Below are 17,100 nucleotides of genomic sequence, written 5' to 3'. Positions count from 1 at the left end.
CAGGAAGGTGTCAAGTAGACAGGAGAAAGTGTGAGTACATGCTAGAGTTTAGGTGTTAGGATCAGGAAGGTTAAATAGTTTTTCCTGTGTGTATATTTTTGTAAGTGATTATAGCCAATCCTATAGCAGGTAATGAATCACCATCTAGTCCTTCTTTATCTTTGCATGTGGGAAATTTCATTTTGAAACTTAGGTGGCCATCTTGTTGGGGTAAGGAATAGTAGATTTGTGTGTTAATTTTTTTTTTATCTTTCATCCTTGCTCCTGGATTCAAAGGAGGTAAGAACCATGAAGGCAGAATGGTTTTACAGGAGCTACATGTCAGGTTGTTTGGAAATTAGAAAACAGATGGGCGAGATTAGACAGCTGTAAGATCCCCTAAAGTTCAAAGTCATAGGTGTGATTACTTAAAAATTATTTTACTCAAGGAAATACAATACAAGGACCTGCACTGAAGGGAAATGTCTTCTGCTCAGTGAATATGGGTTTTTTTTTATGCTGCTTAAATGTTTTTATTTCTCTTGCAGTTTAAAACAATCCATACACATGATATATATATATATATATATACTTTGTACAAGGGTTGAATATGAATAGCATACAAGTGTATAAAGAGTAAAATATAAAAACCTGCTTTGATTCCCTCCTCTGTTTTCACTCCCTTATTGAAAGATACTTATTGTTAAATATGATATATTTTTCTAGTCTTTGTTCTGTGGATATAGACACAAGCACACGTACAAACCCATTTTATTTTAACTTAAGTGGGAGCATATTTAATGGCTTATACATCCTTAATGACTTAACTGATGTTAGTTTTCTCAGATATGTTCTGTAATACTGTTACTACCTCGAATTTCTATTATCCTTTCTTGGCAAATATCTCTCACACATTTCTACTTCTGTGTGGGTGTATATTTATTTACTTAAATTTGTTATGGAAAATTTCACACCTATATAAAGAAGCGAGACTAGTACAGTGAACCCCACATATCCTCTGTCCAGCTTCCATAATCATTAGCTTGTGGCCCATCTTGTTTCATCCTGACTCTCATCCACCTCCACCTTCGCTAGATTATCTAGAAACAAATCCCAGACATTAGATCATTACATCTGTAAAGATTTTTGTGTGAATCTCTGCATGATACAGCCTTTTCAAAAAATGTAACTAACTATAATGCTATTATCCTCCCTAGGAAAATTAACAGTAATTTTTCCTTATCAACAAATAGTCAGTAAATATCTAGCCTTTGCTCATGTTTACCTGTCTCACAAATATTGTTTTACAGTTTGTTTGACTCAGTGAACAAATAAGGATGACCGATAGAATCGGTCTGCTTTTTGGGTTTTGTTTTGTGCAAAACCTGAAGCTTTATATTTGAGGAATTTGCAGGCCTGATTCCATGCATGGTTTAAAGGAAAGTGAAGGATAAACTTGCAGCCTCAGTGAATACTTAGATAGCAGGAGAGCTGTGAGAAAACATGCCCAACACTGGGTTAGGGAGGGTGGAGGATACGAGGCCATGGGGAGGAAGGCTCAGTGTCAGAGGAGATGTCCCAGAATCAGGCAGCCCTGCAAAGTGCTAAAAATGCTGGAGAGACCTCCAGTGATATAACACTTGGCCTGACCGGAGTCAGATCATCATATTAATACTTCCTTAGCTGCAGGTTTTCTATTCAGTCTCTTGCAACTTTGGAACTGATCTCTGATTTTGGGATACATAATGGGAAAACAGAATGTGCTGTTCAGAAATTCACTTTTCAGTCAATGTAAAACATGTGTTCTGTAAAGCAAGGGATGCTTACAATATTTTCTCCATTATAATGTAATGGAGACCTTGGCAGAAGAAGATACAGTGCTTTAAAGTTAAAGTCTTGTCAGTAGCAGGGCGGGCAGGAGGCCAGTTTGACTAGTTGCCGTCGTGGCTCTTTTTGAGATGACAAACAGAGATCGCACGTGGATGATCTTCAGCGTAAGGCATGCTTCCGATTGCTGCTTTCCTACTGCCAGTGCTGAACATTCACCTTAACCCCCTGGAACAGAATAACAAGTTTGGGGCCTCAGGGACAGAATAACAGTAAAGGTTGATGTGATATACACCTGCTTCCTTTCTCTCCACATGCACACCCACTTCTCCTCTGGGGCTGTGAGTGTAATAACCTAATCACCCACGACCCTGGCTTACCTGGACTGCCGGGTGCCTGAATATTGCATCCATAGACATGGATTGTCTGCTTGTCTGCACATAGCCCATGGGGCCCATAGAGTCTGCTTGCCATCATGTTCATGGAACCTGCCCAAATTCATGTTGGACGGATTCAGTGCTGCATGCTAATCGGGAAAAATAAGACCGTATGTTGGTACCAAGGATAGTCATTACATTTTACAGAGGAGACCAGCAGCTGGAGAAGTTTTTAGCCTGCGCGTTACCTCATTCACCAGTTCTTGGTTTCATAAAGCTTAAATAAACAGAGTGGGATTTCCAGGGGTGGTTTGAAAATCTTTGAACCTAAACTGGTCATGTTAGAAGGGAATGTAGGTTGTCATCAGGGCAGGGAGGGGATTGGTAGCAATCAATATTGCAAAAAATGTGGTTTCTCAGTTCAGACATCTTGGCTCAGACTTTGTGGTGTGTGCAGTTGGCAGAGTTCTGCCTTAGAAAGTGATTTTGATGGGTTTGGGGTCCTGGGAGAGAATAACAGTAAAAGTTGGTGTGATAAACACCTGCTTCCTTTCTCTGATGAAGTGTCATTGTACTACTTGCTGGATCCAGTTAAAACAATGTGGTCACTGTTTTCTAATTAAGGAGAGTAAAGGCTAATACAAGCAAACTGCAAGAGAAGGACTGAGGGTTTAATTCTAGGTTCTGCTTCCTGTATAGGGAATTGGGTTAATAAGACTAAGTAGCTGGAATGGACAGTGAGAACTGGTGGAGGCTACATGATTGACACGTAGCTCTGGGATGATGGTGGAAAGAACTGCTTGGGGCAGGGATTGAAGAGAGGCTGGGGTGTAAACGATATGAGATGTGATACTTTCTGGCCACCACTGCTTTCCAGGCCCATTGTCTTCTGAGATTCCAGTCAGTGGTTGGTAAATGACTGCCCCAACCAGTCTTCCCATGCAGAACTGTTATTATTCCTGTTATTGTAAATGTGTTTAATTATAAAGTATGACTAGGGAGAGTTGAATGGGATCTGAGGAAGGCAGCGGAGAGGCTCTCCATAAGGTGTCCTCTGGGCTATGGTGTGTTTTAAAAACTGGGAAGTAAGGAAAGGTTATTTAGGACCCTGGGGAAGGCTGGTTATTCAAGGATAGAATGCAGCTGATGGCCCCGAGATGCGTGTATAAGGCATTTAACACAGTGTCTTTATAGAAAAATGACTCCGTAAACATTAGCTGGTTTTGATAATAAAGACTCAGTAACTCCTGTTCCTCTCCACAGTGTGTATCAGAATAAAGTCCTTCTTTCTCATCATTTAACAAAATCCTTTGCTCTTAGGGCCCTGTTAGCTGGTGGCGGCTTTTCTACGTGGACTTACCGGCAAGGCTACGATGTCAGCATTCCTGTCTATAGTCCACTGTCAGCTGAGGTGGATCTTCCAGAGAAAGGACCAGGGTAAGGTACATTCATCCCAGCCAGGTTTGCCTTTACTGAATCTGTGAGATGTTGACGAGGTTTAGTGTGGTGGGCATCAAAGCAACCAAAACATCAGTTCCAGGGCAGGGTCCCTGAGGCACCCATCTTTCCCACCTCCACACCAGTCTCATTCATCCTGCAGTTTTCTCTATCTCCGTAAAGTCACAGAGCTGTGTACCAAGTTTTCTAAACCAGGAATCCATGTGGTATCCTTAACTCCTTTCTCTCCTTTGTTTCCTATATCAAAGTAGGAAGTCCTATTGATTCTACATCCTAAATACTTCCTAGGTCTATCTGCTCCCCAACTCCTCCTCCTCTACCCTAGACCAGGGAACTGTCATCTCTCCCCTGGGTTGCTGAAATAGCTTCCTGTGTGGTTTCCCTGCCTCTGGTCTTCCTACCCTCAAGTCTGATCCTTGGCTTCACATTGCCCTTAGGATAAGATTCACGTTGGTCCTTAGCCCACAGTCCTTAAAACATCTTTCAAGGCTCTCTATCATCTGACTGCTATCTCCATCTTTAGCTTTGTGTCTGAGAACTTTTTACTTCTTTCAGTTCCTAGAACATGCTGTGCTCTCTCTCAGTTTTCTGGGCGGTAGACACACTCTCCACTGTCTGCAGACCTTTTTCCTCATCTTCATCGATCTAAAATCCTGCTTGTGCCTTAGGTTTCAGCTTGAAACCACCTTCTGGGGTGGGGTGGAGGGGGTACCTTCTTGGCCCCTGCACTGGCTCCTATGCTTTGTGCTCATATAGCAGCCTACACGTCTCCTAGAGTGACACACGTGATGCCCATCGTGATGTCTTGCTCAAAGCCTGTCTTGTTTGGATTTTGGATTTTGTACATGCAGTGAAGCTTAGGTTAGGTTTTGTTTTGCTTTTTTTTTTTTTTGCTTTTTTAAGTGACAGAGTCTTGCTCTGTTGTCCAGGCTAGATTCAAACTCTCGGGCTCAAGCGACCCTCCTGCCTCAGCCTCACAAGTAGCAGGAACTGTAGGGCCCTTGCCACTGTGTCCAGCTGTTTTTTTAAATTACCGTATCTTCAGTATCTGGCATTTCTTGGCTCCTATTTTAGTATGTGAGGGAGTAAATGAAAAGGGCTGACAACATGGATGTGGAGCATGGATGTAACCTTTTTTTTCTGTAGTCTATGTAAAAATTGTGCTATTTCCTGGTGAGAATCTCAATGAGCTTTAAACAAACATCATAAAAGCATCCTTTACTTGTGTGGAAGTGCTCAGAAGCAGAGGTGACCAATATATAAATTGTGACAATAAAAATGTCATATTTGGTTTGAGAAATGGGTGTCATGGAAATAGTTTGCTTGGAGAACATTGGAACCATTCTTTAAGTATCTCAAATGTCCCCTTAGAAACCTTTGTGGACTCTGAGAAGTAAGATAACTTTTCTCAGGAGAAGACATCTCTCTCCTGTTTATGTTCTGCCATGTGGCCCGGGACCAAATTCTGAAACTTACATTAGCCATTCACTTAGCAAATTTTGTTATGTGGACGATGTGTAAAGCCCAGGTAAGCTTGAGACATTTTTGTTTCTACCCTTAGGCAAGTGCAGAGCAAGACTGAGTGGTTCATGAGCTTGTTGCTTGGGATATCTTCCTGGATTTTTCTCCCTTCATGGACTCCCAGAGTTGACTTATTTTATTTTTAAAATTGAGATTAATTTATATACCATAAAATTTACTGTTTTAATGTGTACAATTTAGTGGTTTTTAGTATATTCACAAAATTGTGCAACTATCATCAGGCCTACTACCTAATTTTAGAACATTTTCATCACTCCATAAACTTAATATCTAATAACAGTCAGTCCTTAACCTCTGTCCCCGGCAAGAATCCTTAATCTGCTTTTTGTCTCTATGGGTTTGCCTATTTGGACATTTCCTATAAATATAATTATACAATAAGTGGTCTTTTGTACCTGTCTTCTTTCACTTAGCATAATGTTTCCAAGGCTTATTCATGTCATAGCACAGAATCAGTACTTCCTTTGTTTTTCGGCTGAATATTTCATCATATGAATATACCACATTTTGTTCATCTCTTCATCAGTTGATGGAAATTTGGATTATTTCCACCTGTTAGCTCTTAGGAATAATGCTGCTATGAACATTTGTATACAAGTTTTTGTGTAAAGCTGGTTTCAGTTCTCTTGACCTAGGAGCAGAACTGCTGGGTCCTACGGTAGCTCTATGTTTAACTTTTTGAGGAGCTGCCAAACTCTTTTCCAAAGCGGCTGCACCATTTCACATTCCCACCAGCCAAGTATAAGAGTTTCAATTTCCCCATATCCTCACTAAGCCTCGTTATTGCCTGTGTTTTTTATTCTAGCCATCCTAGTGAATGTGAAGTCGTATCTTCATTGTGGTTTTGGTTTGCATTTCCCCACTGACTAATAATTTTGAGTATCTTTTCATGTGCTTATCGGCCGTTTATATAACTTCTTTGGAGAAATGTCCATTCAGATCATTTGCCCGTTTTAAAATTGAATTGTCTTTTTATTGTAGAGCTGTAACAATTCTTTATCTATAACAGATGTTAGACCTTCATCAGATACATGATTTGCAAATGCTTTCTCCCGTTCTATAGATTGCTTTTCACTTTCTTTTTTTTCTTTTTTTTTGAGACGGAGTTTCGCTCTTGTTGCCCAGGCTGGAGTGCAATGGCGCGATCTCGGCTCACCAAAACCTCCACCTCCCAGGTTCAAGCAATTCGCCTGCTTCAGCCTCCCAAGTACCTGGGATTAGAGGCATGTGGCACCACGCCCGGCTAATTTTGTATTTTTAGCGGAGACGGGGTTTCTCCATGTTGGTCAGGCTAGTCTGAAACTCCTGACCTCAGGTGATCCGCCTGCCTTGGCCTCCCAAAGTACTGGGATTATAGGCGTGAGCCACCGCGCCTGGCCTCACTTTCTTGATAGTGTCCTTTGATGCACAAAAGTTCCTCATTTTGATGAAGTCATGTCTATTTTTCCTTTGGTTACTTGCAGTTTTGGTGTCATTTTAAAGAAACCATTGCGTAATCCAAGGCCATGAAGATTTACCCTTACGTTTTCTTCTAAGAATTCTACAGTTTTAGCTCTTACATTTAGATTTTTGGTTCATTTTGGTTAATTTTTGTATGTGGTATAAGGTGGGGGTCCACCTTCATTCTTTTGCTTGTGTATGTCTAGTTGTCTGAACACCACTTGTTGAAAAAACGAGTCTTCTTCCATTGAGTGGTCTTGGTACCCTTGGTTACTTGCAGGTCATAGATATATGGGTTTATTTTTGGATTCTCAATTCGAATCTGTTGGTCTATATGTCTGTTATGCCAGTACCACATTGTCTTGGTTACCATAGCTTTGTATTCAGTTTTGAAATAAATGTAAGTTCTCCAACTTTGTTCTTCCTTTTTCTTTTTTTAAGAGCCAAAGTCTCGCTCTGTCACTCTGGAGTGCTGGATTGAATTGGTGGAATCATAGCTCACTGCAGCCTTGAACCCCTGGGCTCAGGTGATCCTGCGTCCTCAGCCTCCCAAGTAGCTAGGACTATAGGCACACGCCACCACGCCTGGCTAATTTTTTGTAGAGACAGGGTCTTGTGATGTTGCCCAGGCTGTGTTCTTCTTTTCAGAGTTTTCTGACTATTCAAGGTCCCTTGCATTTTAATTAACAATTTTTTGTTATAAGTAAATATAAATAAAAAAGTCTAAACTGTCTGCTTATACAACTACAAAACTGAAACAAATTTACAAATTAAATATAAGCACATCTACAAAACTAATAACATTCAGATTAACATAATTTAATATGATAGCTGATGCTGTTTCTTTGAAATGGGATTACATCTTTTAGGTGAATATGGAGTTAATTATGGGTTTGCTGGGTTTGATGTGCCTATACTGTTGTATGCTGGGTGACAAAGTACTTTTTTTTTTTAACCATGTTTTCTATTTGAACCGTTAGAAGCTTCCCTTTAGATAGCATATTGTGACATCATTTATCTTCATATGGTGCAGATGCATGATTCATATTTTTTCCCAATATTTTATTATGAAAATGTCCAAACAACAAAGTTTAAAATATTTTATAGTGAACATCATGTGTACCCACAGCCTAGATTCTATCTGCGTTTTACTCTACTGCTTTATGATTTATGTTGTAAGCATTTCTCTCATCTCATTAGCCCACTAAATACAAACTTGGAAGTTGAATATTTTTTAGTAGTATTCATCATTGAATACGAGCAAAACTATTCCCATACAAAGTTTTTGGATTATCATCAAAATGGAAATACACAAATAATTCTTACAGTGAATTCATGGACAGAAGAAACTGATATAATTCAGTGCCCTATTTCGAGATTAGATTTTCATAAACTCAGAAAGGATGATCTACATTAGCCCAGCTGGTACCCTCTGGGGCGGTACAAGTTTCTGTTATGTGCCTAGGATCTTAATTTGGCATATTTATGTAGAATGAGATAGAAATAACTGTTAAGTAGAGAAAAGAGTTACTTCTCTGTTTGCTGCTTCTGTGAGCATTTACTTAAATCTGTTGTGTGATTTAAAAAGCTTTCATTCAGTTCTTTTCCTCTTTTTTTCCTCCTAAAGTTGTCCTGGAAATTATTTAATTCAATTCAGTTGAGTTCAGTTCACTTCAAGTCAAACCTTTATTTGAAGGGCCTGTTTGGACAAATATTGGGCTAGACTGCTGGCTGTCATCAGGAGAAAGGGAATGATTTTGTTCCCCAGGGCATTTGGCTTTATTATATTATATATATATATATATATTTATATATATATATATATTATATATATATATGTGTGTGTGTATATACATGTTTGACTGTCATGACTGTGGGGATGTATGTCAGAGGGTCCTGAAGACCACTTCTAGTTACTATGATTTGCCAGGAGGGCTCCATGACTCAGCATATAATTGAACTAATGTCTGTGACTTATTACAGCAAAAGGATGCACAGCACAGTCAGAGAGTTAGAAGGCACATGGGGTGAATCTGGCGGAAACCAGGCACAAGCTTCCAAGCACCCTCTTCCAGTGGAGTGCACAGGATGTGCTCAGTTCCCTCAGCAGCAAGCGGTGACAACACTTGTGAAATGCTGTCAATCAAGGGAGCTCGTCAGAGACTTAGCACCCAGGGCCTTTCTTAGGAGCTGATTGCATAGGCTGTCTCTGCCTGGCACGTGCCAAACTTCCAGACTCCCAGAAGGAAAGCATGTGTTCAGCATAAACCACATGTGTTTGTGCAGTTTGAACACAGGGAGCCACTCTTATCGTTTCCAGGGATGATGGGAACCCTCTCCAAATCCAAGTTTCAAGATGACAGCCAAAAACCAAACTTATAAGCAAGCCTTTCTAAGGAGAACACTCAGGCCTGCTATGTTAATTCTTCTCTGCATAGGACAGGGCAACCCCCAACAACAAGAAGTACTGAGTGCAAATGTCAGCAGCGCTGGGGTTGAGAAACCCTGGGTGAGGCAGAGAGTGACATGTGAGGACTGGTCTGCTAGGACTGCTCAGCTGCCTGTGGGCCTCTGTCTTAAGTGCACTTTTCTTGAGACCACTTGAACCAAACTCTCTCTTTATTGTTTAATCCCTCTCATATAATCTAGCTCTCTTATATTGGTTTAGGACTCTTGATCCCTTTCAGATTTAATCCAGGGAAGAAAACTGAAAATAAAAGCTTTAGTGAAAATAAAACAAAAGAGAAAAACCACTCCAAACAGTAAAAGTCATTTTCAAATAATTAGTTTCAGAGATTTAGATACATTGATATATAATTAGTTTCAGAGATTATATATTGGTGGTATTTTCCTAGTAATTTAGTGTCTCTAATTTTTATGTATAACTCAGCCGGAATTAATATCTTTAACTGGATCCTTTGAAAAGGTGTTAGTTAGTTTCTAAAGTTCTGTGGTTCAATAACCCGACAGGAGTGTCTATTTTATCTTCAGGGTAGCACCGAAAGGTCAGTCTGCACTGAGCATGAACCTCCCTCTGCTGGCCGATTTCTGCAAATTGGTTTGGGCCGGTGCTGTCCATTTCGGTGCCAGCTTGCAGTCTGGCCATGCACTTGTGATGTTAGCTTTTATATGAGAACATCTCCCACCACCACCCCTCCCTGCCCCCGAAAACCCAGACAAAAAATAAAAATAAAAAAGTGAAGACAGGTTCAGACTCAGCGTCCTGCCAGGGACTTGGGAGAAGGCAGGGTGGGCCACCTCATGGCAGTGTTTTGGGTTTGTTGGTCCTTGTGAGAGTTGCTGTTTAAGGGAATTCCCACATCTCTTGCGGGCTATACAGAGTAGCGAGAGCTTTGCTTTTATTTTTGTTTTAAATCTCTGTCAGTATTTGTTCAATGGAAAGCGGATGATTGTTGCTATTGATAGCTGCTTCTCACAGCTGTTTTGGCCTCAGCTGGAATTCTTGTCATTTTCCTTCTAAAAGGAACTAAATTGGGAGTTTACAACTGTTACTATTGAGGGAGACTTCAAGTTCTCAGCATGGTTTTGCTTAAACTTAGATATCAGTGCTGCTAGGAGACATGAAAGCCATAGATAGTCATTTTAGCCTTTAAAAGGAAAACAAATCCACCTTAAAATGTAGTTGGCTTAAAACTAAAATGGGCATACTCCTTCAACCATCTGCCCTGTCAGGGACAGCCAGCATGCAAGCAGGGGACACATTTTTAGACTCGTTCACATCTACACATTTATGTTGAAAATGGAGTAGCAGTAGAGCGGGGATCCAGTGATCCTGGTAACTAAATGTCTAAAATAGAACTTTATTTCTTATCAGTGAAAGTTAACCCAGAGTCTTTCTTCAGAGTTTCTTTGAGCACCACACATCAACATCTGTATTTATTTCTATATCTGTACAGACAGATGTCTATCTATTGTATTGAAAACCATGCATTCATCTCAGTATCTCCAGTTCCATCCGACACTGCAGGGGCATTCTGGTTTTCTCTCTTTCCATATTTGTAACTCCCTTCTCTGACTCCTAGAAATCTGGCTCCCATTATCCTCAATATCTTTACTTATTTGATCAACTCTCTTATATTAATCAAACTTCTGTTGCCCCCCTGCCCCCACACTGCACAGAGGCCTTCCCTACCCCTCCTCATCCCTGCTTAGACTCTGACCCCCCACGTTGTGCTGTTCTGCACCGTCCCGGCACAGATGCCTTCCTCACACTTCTTGGGTTCTAGCGCTGGAGTGATGCTATCATTACCACCATTCTCCCCACAATTTGGGCACCCTTCTCAGCCTGCCCAGGCTCTAACACTCTGTTCTGAGCTGCCCAGATGCCCTCCTAACCTCACTTGGTCTCCAGCATCCCCATAACCCTTACCCCAGCACAGAAGCCTTCTTTTCCCTTCTGGGGCTCTGACATCCTGCGCCAGGCTACCTTACTACTCTTCTCTTAAGCAGAAGCTCCCAGCCCACTAGGACTTGAACATTCCACATGCGCCTTCTTCCCCACCTGACCATGCAGAAATGCCCTCTGGGACTCCAACACTCTATGCCCTTCTGCCTGGACATCCTCTTCACCCCTATTGGATGCCCACCTGTTTATTCTTTTTCTGGAGAGGGTAGAACACTAGTTTTGTGCTATCAGCTCTACTTAAAGAGAAAGGCTCCAGAAACATCCATGAGATCCTTCAAAGAACCAGGGTCTTACGGTTTGGAAAGACCTTTAAAGACCATTTAGCTCTTAACTTGAAGCATGAGTTTTCAGTAACTTTTCCTGAAAAGTTTCTGGTTTATATTGAAAATCACCAACTCACAAGACAGTCCATTTCATTTTGAATAACTTTAATTATTGAGGAAGTGTCCCTGCTTGTCTTGTGGGTTTGACTATAAATTTTCCTCTAGTTTAAACAGGTAAGTTTGATTATAGAAATAATTTGAGCAAAAATGGTGTTTACTTTGGGATGAACTGCGTGTGCTCCCTGTATGTGATCTCACCATCACTAAGTCATCCTCTGAAAATTAATACTTTTACAAAAGAAAAATTACTGAGGCTCAGGGCTGGGAGTAGAACTCAAAAGCCTGTTTCAATGTCTACAAAGAATACTTTTGGCTGTAAATATTCAACATATTGCTCAATAAATTGTAATTTAGGAGGAAATGGGCCAGGAAAAAGGAACCAGTCTGTACAGCTGATCCAAACCATCTCCCTGCTGAGTTGCTGCTGTATATCTTTCTTATCTCACTTACCCTCACCCTGGCCTCTGACTCTCACCTACCTCGTGGAACAGCTCCATTAAGTAGAAGTTTCTGCAGTAAGTACATGGTCTACATTTGTGCTATCAGGCAGCCCCCAGCCACATAGGATGGCTATTGAGCACTGGCAGTGGGCCTAGTGTGACTGACAAACTGAACTTTTAATTTTATTTTTTTTAATTAGTTTAATTTAAATGGCCTCAGGTAGCTAGTCGCTATTAGACAGTGAAGTTCTAGGGAGTCTGCTGGTTCCTTTTTTTCTTAATTGTGATGTGGGAAGTGCCTTTTGCTCTTAGTTTGGCCAAAAAAAGAATTGATTCTGAGGATGTAAAAGCAGTCTGGCTGTGGCATAGGTTGCTCTTTTCTCTGGGTTTATTTGACTAGTCTGGCTGGCTAGCTCAGCCTAGTGTTCACCTAGCCTAGTGTTCACCTTCACTCATTGCTTTATGTGATTTGGACCTGAAGCTTAATCCTCTGTAAAAGAAGATGACCTTCTCAGTTAGAGTATAATTATTGAGTGAGATGCTCCCCAGCTAGAACTTCCAAACAAGTCTGAGTAACTAAGCGAAAGTAACAATTACCATTCTCTCTTCAAAGCCAAAAACAAACAAACAAACAAAAATGGATGGGTTCACAAACTCTAGGTTGCGTGGTGGCGTTGCCTGTGAGAGATATGTAGTCCTAGTATTTTCCCTGGGCTGTACCAGTTTGAGCTGGATTTCACTGCGTGTTGCTTCTAGGCCTGATGAGTGTTTCATTTCTTCCTGGAACATGCTTTCTGTGATTCTTCTCTTTGACACTGATTCCTTGTGGTCCCCTGGCCTAAACAGATTGAGTATCCCTTATCCAAAATGCTCAGGACCAGAAGTGTTTTGGATTCCTGATTTTTTCAGATTTTGGAGCATTCGCATTATACTCTTGGTTGAGCATTCCAAATCCAGAAATCTAAACTGTTTCAATGAGTGTTTCTTTTGAGCATCATGTTGGCATCTAGAAAGTTTTGGATTTTGGAGCATTTTGGATTTCAGATTTACAGACTTGATATACTCAACCCGTATAGCTTTTATGTTCTGCACTCTGTCTGTCTTGTGGGAGTCTTGTCTTCCAGGAGGGAATTACTTCCCATCTGGTCTCCCCAAAATCGTCCCCTTGACTTCAGGCTTACTAACTTTGTGTTCCCATTTCTGTCTCTTGTGAAGATCTGCATGGCACTAGACCCTTGGAGATCTTTCTTTCTCTGTTTTCTTTTATACATCCTTGCCATCCAGATGTTAAGACTGGAGATTCTAGGCTTTAATGAGGATCGTTTTTTCTACTTCTTGTTTTCAACTGCCAATTCGGTCTCCCTCCCATTTATGTGGCCTTGATGATGAGGACTTTCCCTGGAGCCTCTCCATTGCACAGGGATGCTGTTCGACAGCCAGGAGGAGCCCTTTCCAGAGTCCTTCAGTTGCATGCCAGTGCTTCCCATCGAGCTTCCCTCTTCCCCCATTTGAAGAACGCAGCCAGCTTCCAGTGCCTTTTAGATCTGGGACTCAGATGTAACTAAGACAACACTTTGATGTTCCTTCCAAATAATCAGTTAGTTTCTCTCTTTCTACATACACACACACACACACACACACACACACACACACACACACACACTTATTTATAGCATGCGCTGTCAGCTTAGCATATTATAAGCATTTCCTCACAATATCAACAACTGTTCCCAAATAAGATTTGTTACAATTGCATAATATTTCAGTGTGTGAATGAATCATGTCTTACCTTCTCACAATATATAATATGTTAAATATTTACTAATACTACAGAAGATAATTTTGAAAAAATCGGTGGATGTCAAGACTGGTAAGGAAACACTTAGTGCCATAAGTTTAATATCAAAGTTTGTCTTTGACTTTGATACCTTGACTAACATACCAGCTGCAATTTTCCAATCACCTGTTTTTTCCCTTGTAGTCCACGGCGACACTTCCTCATATCGTCTCAGGTGGGTCTCCATCCCGAGTACAGAGAAGACCTAGAAGCCCTCCAGGTCAAACACGGAGAGTCAGTGTTAGTACTTGATAAATGCACCAACCTCTCAGAGGGTGTCCTTTCTATCCGTAAGCGCTGCCACAAGCACCAGGTCTTCGATTACCCACAGGTGCTACAGGTGAGTGTCATTCATTACCTCTCACAAGGCTCGGTAGAAGTTGCTTCCATGGGTTAAAATTGAGCCCAACAATCCTGAGTTGTTTTCCGCATGCCACTAGAATTACTCAAGGGGAAAAAAACGTAGCATTGCTCTTTACTGGACATGTAGACCTTCAGGTACTTGGATGTCTGGTGTCTTGTGTTCGTGCAAAGCTGCTTGGCCTATGAGAGTTCATACTCCTTTCAGATATTCATTATACTTCAAAAACACAAATCTCATAGATTCACAGAGAAGCCACATGGACAAATCAGGCAAATGTATCTTGCTTTTACCCCTGTATTCATAAGGCAGTCCAGAGAAATTTTCTTCTTTGAGGTGGCAACTTGCATCCCTTGACCATACTGGCCTACAGAGCCACAGTGAACTTTCCCTGGAGTGAAGGGGTTTGGGGGTTGTTTTTTTAGTTTTGGTATTTGGTGTTCTTGCCACCTTTAGCATGTCCTGTCAGTAGCATGTCCTTTATTTACATAATGGGAATGGCTGTACTTCTATAACCACAGGGAAAGCAGTCCCTTTGGGGATGTTTTATATGTAGGATATTTGACATTCCAACGGTATGGGGGCTAGGAAATGAGAAATTGAGCTTTGTTTACCTAAATATTTAAAATGGACACAGGTTAGTTAAAGAAGAAACGTAAAGGATCTGGTGTGAATTTTTTTTTTTTTAATCTCCAGAGAGTTGCCCATACTGGGATTGTAAAATACATTCAAAAGTGCACTCCCTCTGGAATGTCTGGCTGGTAACAGTGGTGATGAGGGCAGGAGTATTTATAGTAACCTTTGTCTAGACAGGAAAAATGGTTATCAGCACATGTGTCCACATCTGGATGCTGACTCTTGAGGTCAGGGGAGCTTTCCACCTGCACCTCTGGGCACCATGATGACTTCTCTTCCTCTCCTCTTGCTGCTTTTCTCATTTATCCCCAGAGGTGTTTGGAATATTGAATTCCTTTATTTCTTTTACTGAACTTTCCTTTTCTCTAGCTTTAACGATTAGTGTTTTTTTAAATTGTTGTTGTTTTTGTTTTGTTTTGTTTTTTAATCTTTTCCCCTCCTTAAGAGGCAAAAACTGGGAGAAACAGAATGTTAGATAGTTAGGGTCTCTATATTTTGGTTTACCTATTGCAACTGTTTTTTCTGTGGTACATCTCTCCTTTTCCCAAGTATTCCCCACATTGAGGGGGTTTGAGGGAGTAAATGAGGAAGACATTTTTTATGAGATTTTTTTTTAATAGAACATATCAGTCTTAATATCTTTTCAGAGGCATTGAATTCATGAAATGAATATCTTCTATATAAAAAGCACACTGTTAGATGCTATGGGGGGTAGAAAGATGAAAAGAGATTTGATACCTTCCCTATAGGGGGTCTTCTAGAGAGCCTGAAATTCCCAGACAAAATAATTCCATTATAAGGTAGGCCGAGGTAAGTACTGTAAGAGATGTCAGACAGTGTGCTGTGGTGTGTTTACATAGTACACTAGGGCCTAAAGAGACCCATTTGCGGAAAGTCACATTGTTAACTGTCTAGAGGAAGACTTTGACATTGACTTTGAACATTTTCAGAAGGCCAACAGTGGTGGCATTGAAGAGTAGAAATATTAATACAAAACATTGCAGCTATTTAAACTTTTCAAGTTTTACAGGTGTGAGCTGTTGTCTTTTGGCATTTTTGTGTCAAGATGCCTCAGTATTGCTTGGCGTCAACCGTTGTAGAAACTTTGTGGTCTATAGGGATCAAAGTTAGTGGATCAGCAAAACTAGTTTGTAATCTCCTACCTCTTTTGTGTTCCTGCAGGAGGCTACTTTCTGTGTGGTCCTTCGTGGAGCTCGGCTGGGCCAGGCAATATTGAGCGATGTGTTACAAGCTGGCTGTGTCCCAGTTGTCATTGCAGACTCCTATATTTTGCCTTTCTCTGAAGTTCTTGACTGGAAGAGGTGGGTAGTACCTTCTGGTAAACTCTACACTAGTGGTTCTGCATATATTATAAATAAAATCCCCTCAGGTCATTGTAATGTATACCCTGGTTCAAGAACTACTACAGATAGTTTTTCTCTATTTTCCATCAAGAGAGTTAGTACATTGGCCTAGAGCAGTTCACAAACTGAGGCCAGTTTGCAAGCTGGCTGTTTTTGTAAGTCAAGTTTTATTGAAACACAGCCATGTCCCTTCCTTTATGTATAGTCTGGCTGCTGTTGTGTCACATTGGCAGAGTTGAGTAATTGCAACAGAAATTGGATGACATGCAGGGCTTAAAATATCACTATCTGGCCTTTTATCACAGGGGTCCCCAAATCCTGGACTGTGGCCTGTTTGGAGCCAGGCTGCACAGTAGGAGGTGACCAGCGGGCCACTGAGCATTACCACCTGAGCTTTGCCTCCTGTCAGATCAGTAGTGGCATTAAATTACCACAGGAGTGTGGACCGTGCTGTGAACTGTGCATACAAGGGATATAGGTTGTGCTCTCCTTATGAGAATTCGATTAATGCCTGATGATCGGTGTGGAACAGTTTCATCCCCAAACGATTCCCTGCCAAACCCAGTCTGTGGAAAAATTGTCTTCCACAAAACCGGTCCCTGGTGCCGAAAAGGTTGGGGACTGTTGCTTTTCAGAAAATGGTTACCAACTGCTAGCCTAGACCAGTGTTCAACTCTGACTGCAGAGTAGACTCACCTGGAGAGCTTAAAAAAAAAAAGCCTTGCCTAATTCTTGGGTATTCTGAATGTTAAAGCTCCCAGGTAATTCTGATTTGTAGTCAGAGTTGAGAACCACTGGTCTACAGTCTCTATCGATTTTGCATCATGTTGTAGCTGGTGGTGGAGGGCCTCCATGTAGATGAAAGCTTAGGGACATTCCCAGTGTACAGATGTACCCAGTTCCATTCTACTGGGTATTCGCCATTTATATTGCAACGAACAGAATAGCCCTCTATTCTCATGCTTCATTTTCCCAAGATTTTGCAGGTTGAAGGTTGTTGAAAATTAATTCCATTCATATCTATCTCTCA

General features: G+C 41.0%; 1 protein-coding gene across 5 annotated transcripts in view; it reads left to right on the top strand.

Annotated features, from left to right (window-relative positions):
- The window catches only part of EXT2 (exostosin glycosyltransferase 2), a 203,059-nt gene that overhangs the window by 16,473 nt on the left and 169,486 nt on the right, over window positions 1-17,100 (top strand). For all 5 annotated transcript variants that reach the window (XM_017858114.1, XM_017858117.1, XM_017858115.1 and 2 more), the window contains 3 exons: window positions 3,504-3,620; window positions 13,854-14,049; window positions 15,889-16,028. In XM_017858114.1, coding sequence (XP_017713603.1) covers window positions 3,504-3,620; window positions 13,854-14,049; window positions 15,889-16,028 — 453 coding nt within the window. The remainder of the gene's footprint in view (window positions 1-3,503; window positions 3,621-13,853; window positions 14,050-15,888; window positions 16,029-17,100) is intronic.

This window comes from Rhinopithecus bieti, unplaced genomic scaffold (assembly GCF_001698545.2).
Source record: "Rhinopithecus bieti isolate Rb0 unplaced genomic scaffold, ASM169854v2 scaffold_46101, whole genome shotgun sequence".
In the NCBI taxonomy this organism is placed as follows: Eukaryota; Metazoa; Chordata; class Mammalia; order Primates; family Cercopithecidae; genus Rhinopithecus; species Rhinopithecus bieti.
Note: the sequence above shows the minus strand (reverse complement) of the source record. Positions and strands in the feature narration are given on the sequence as shown.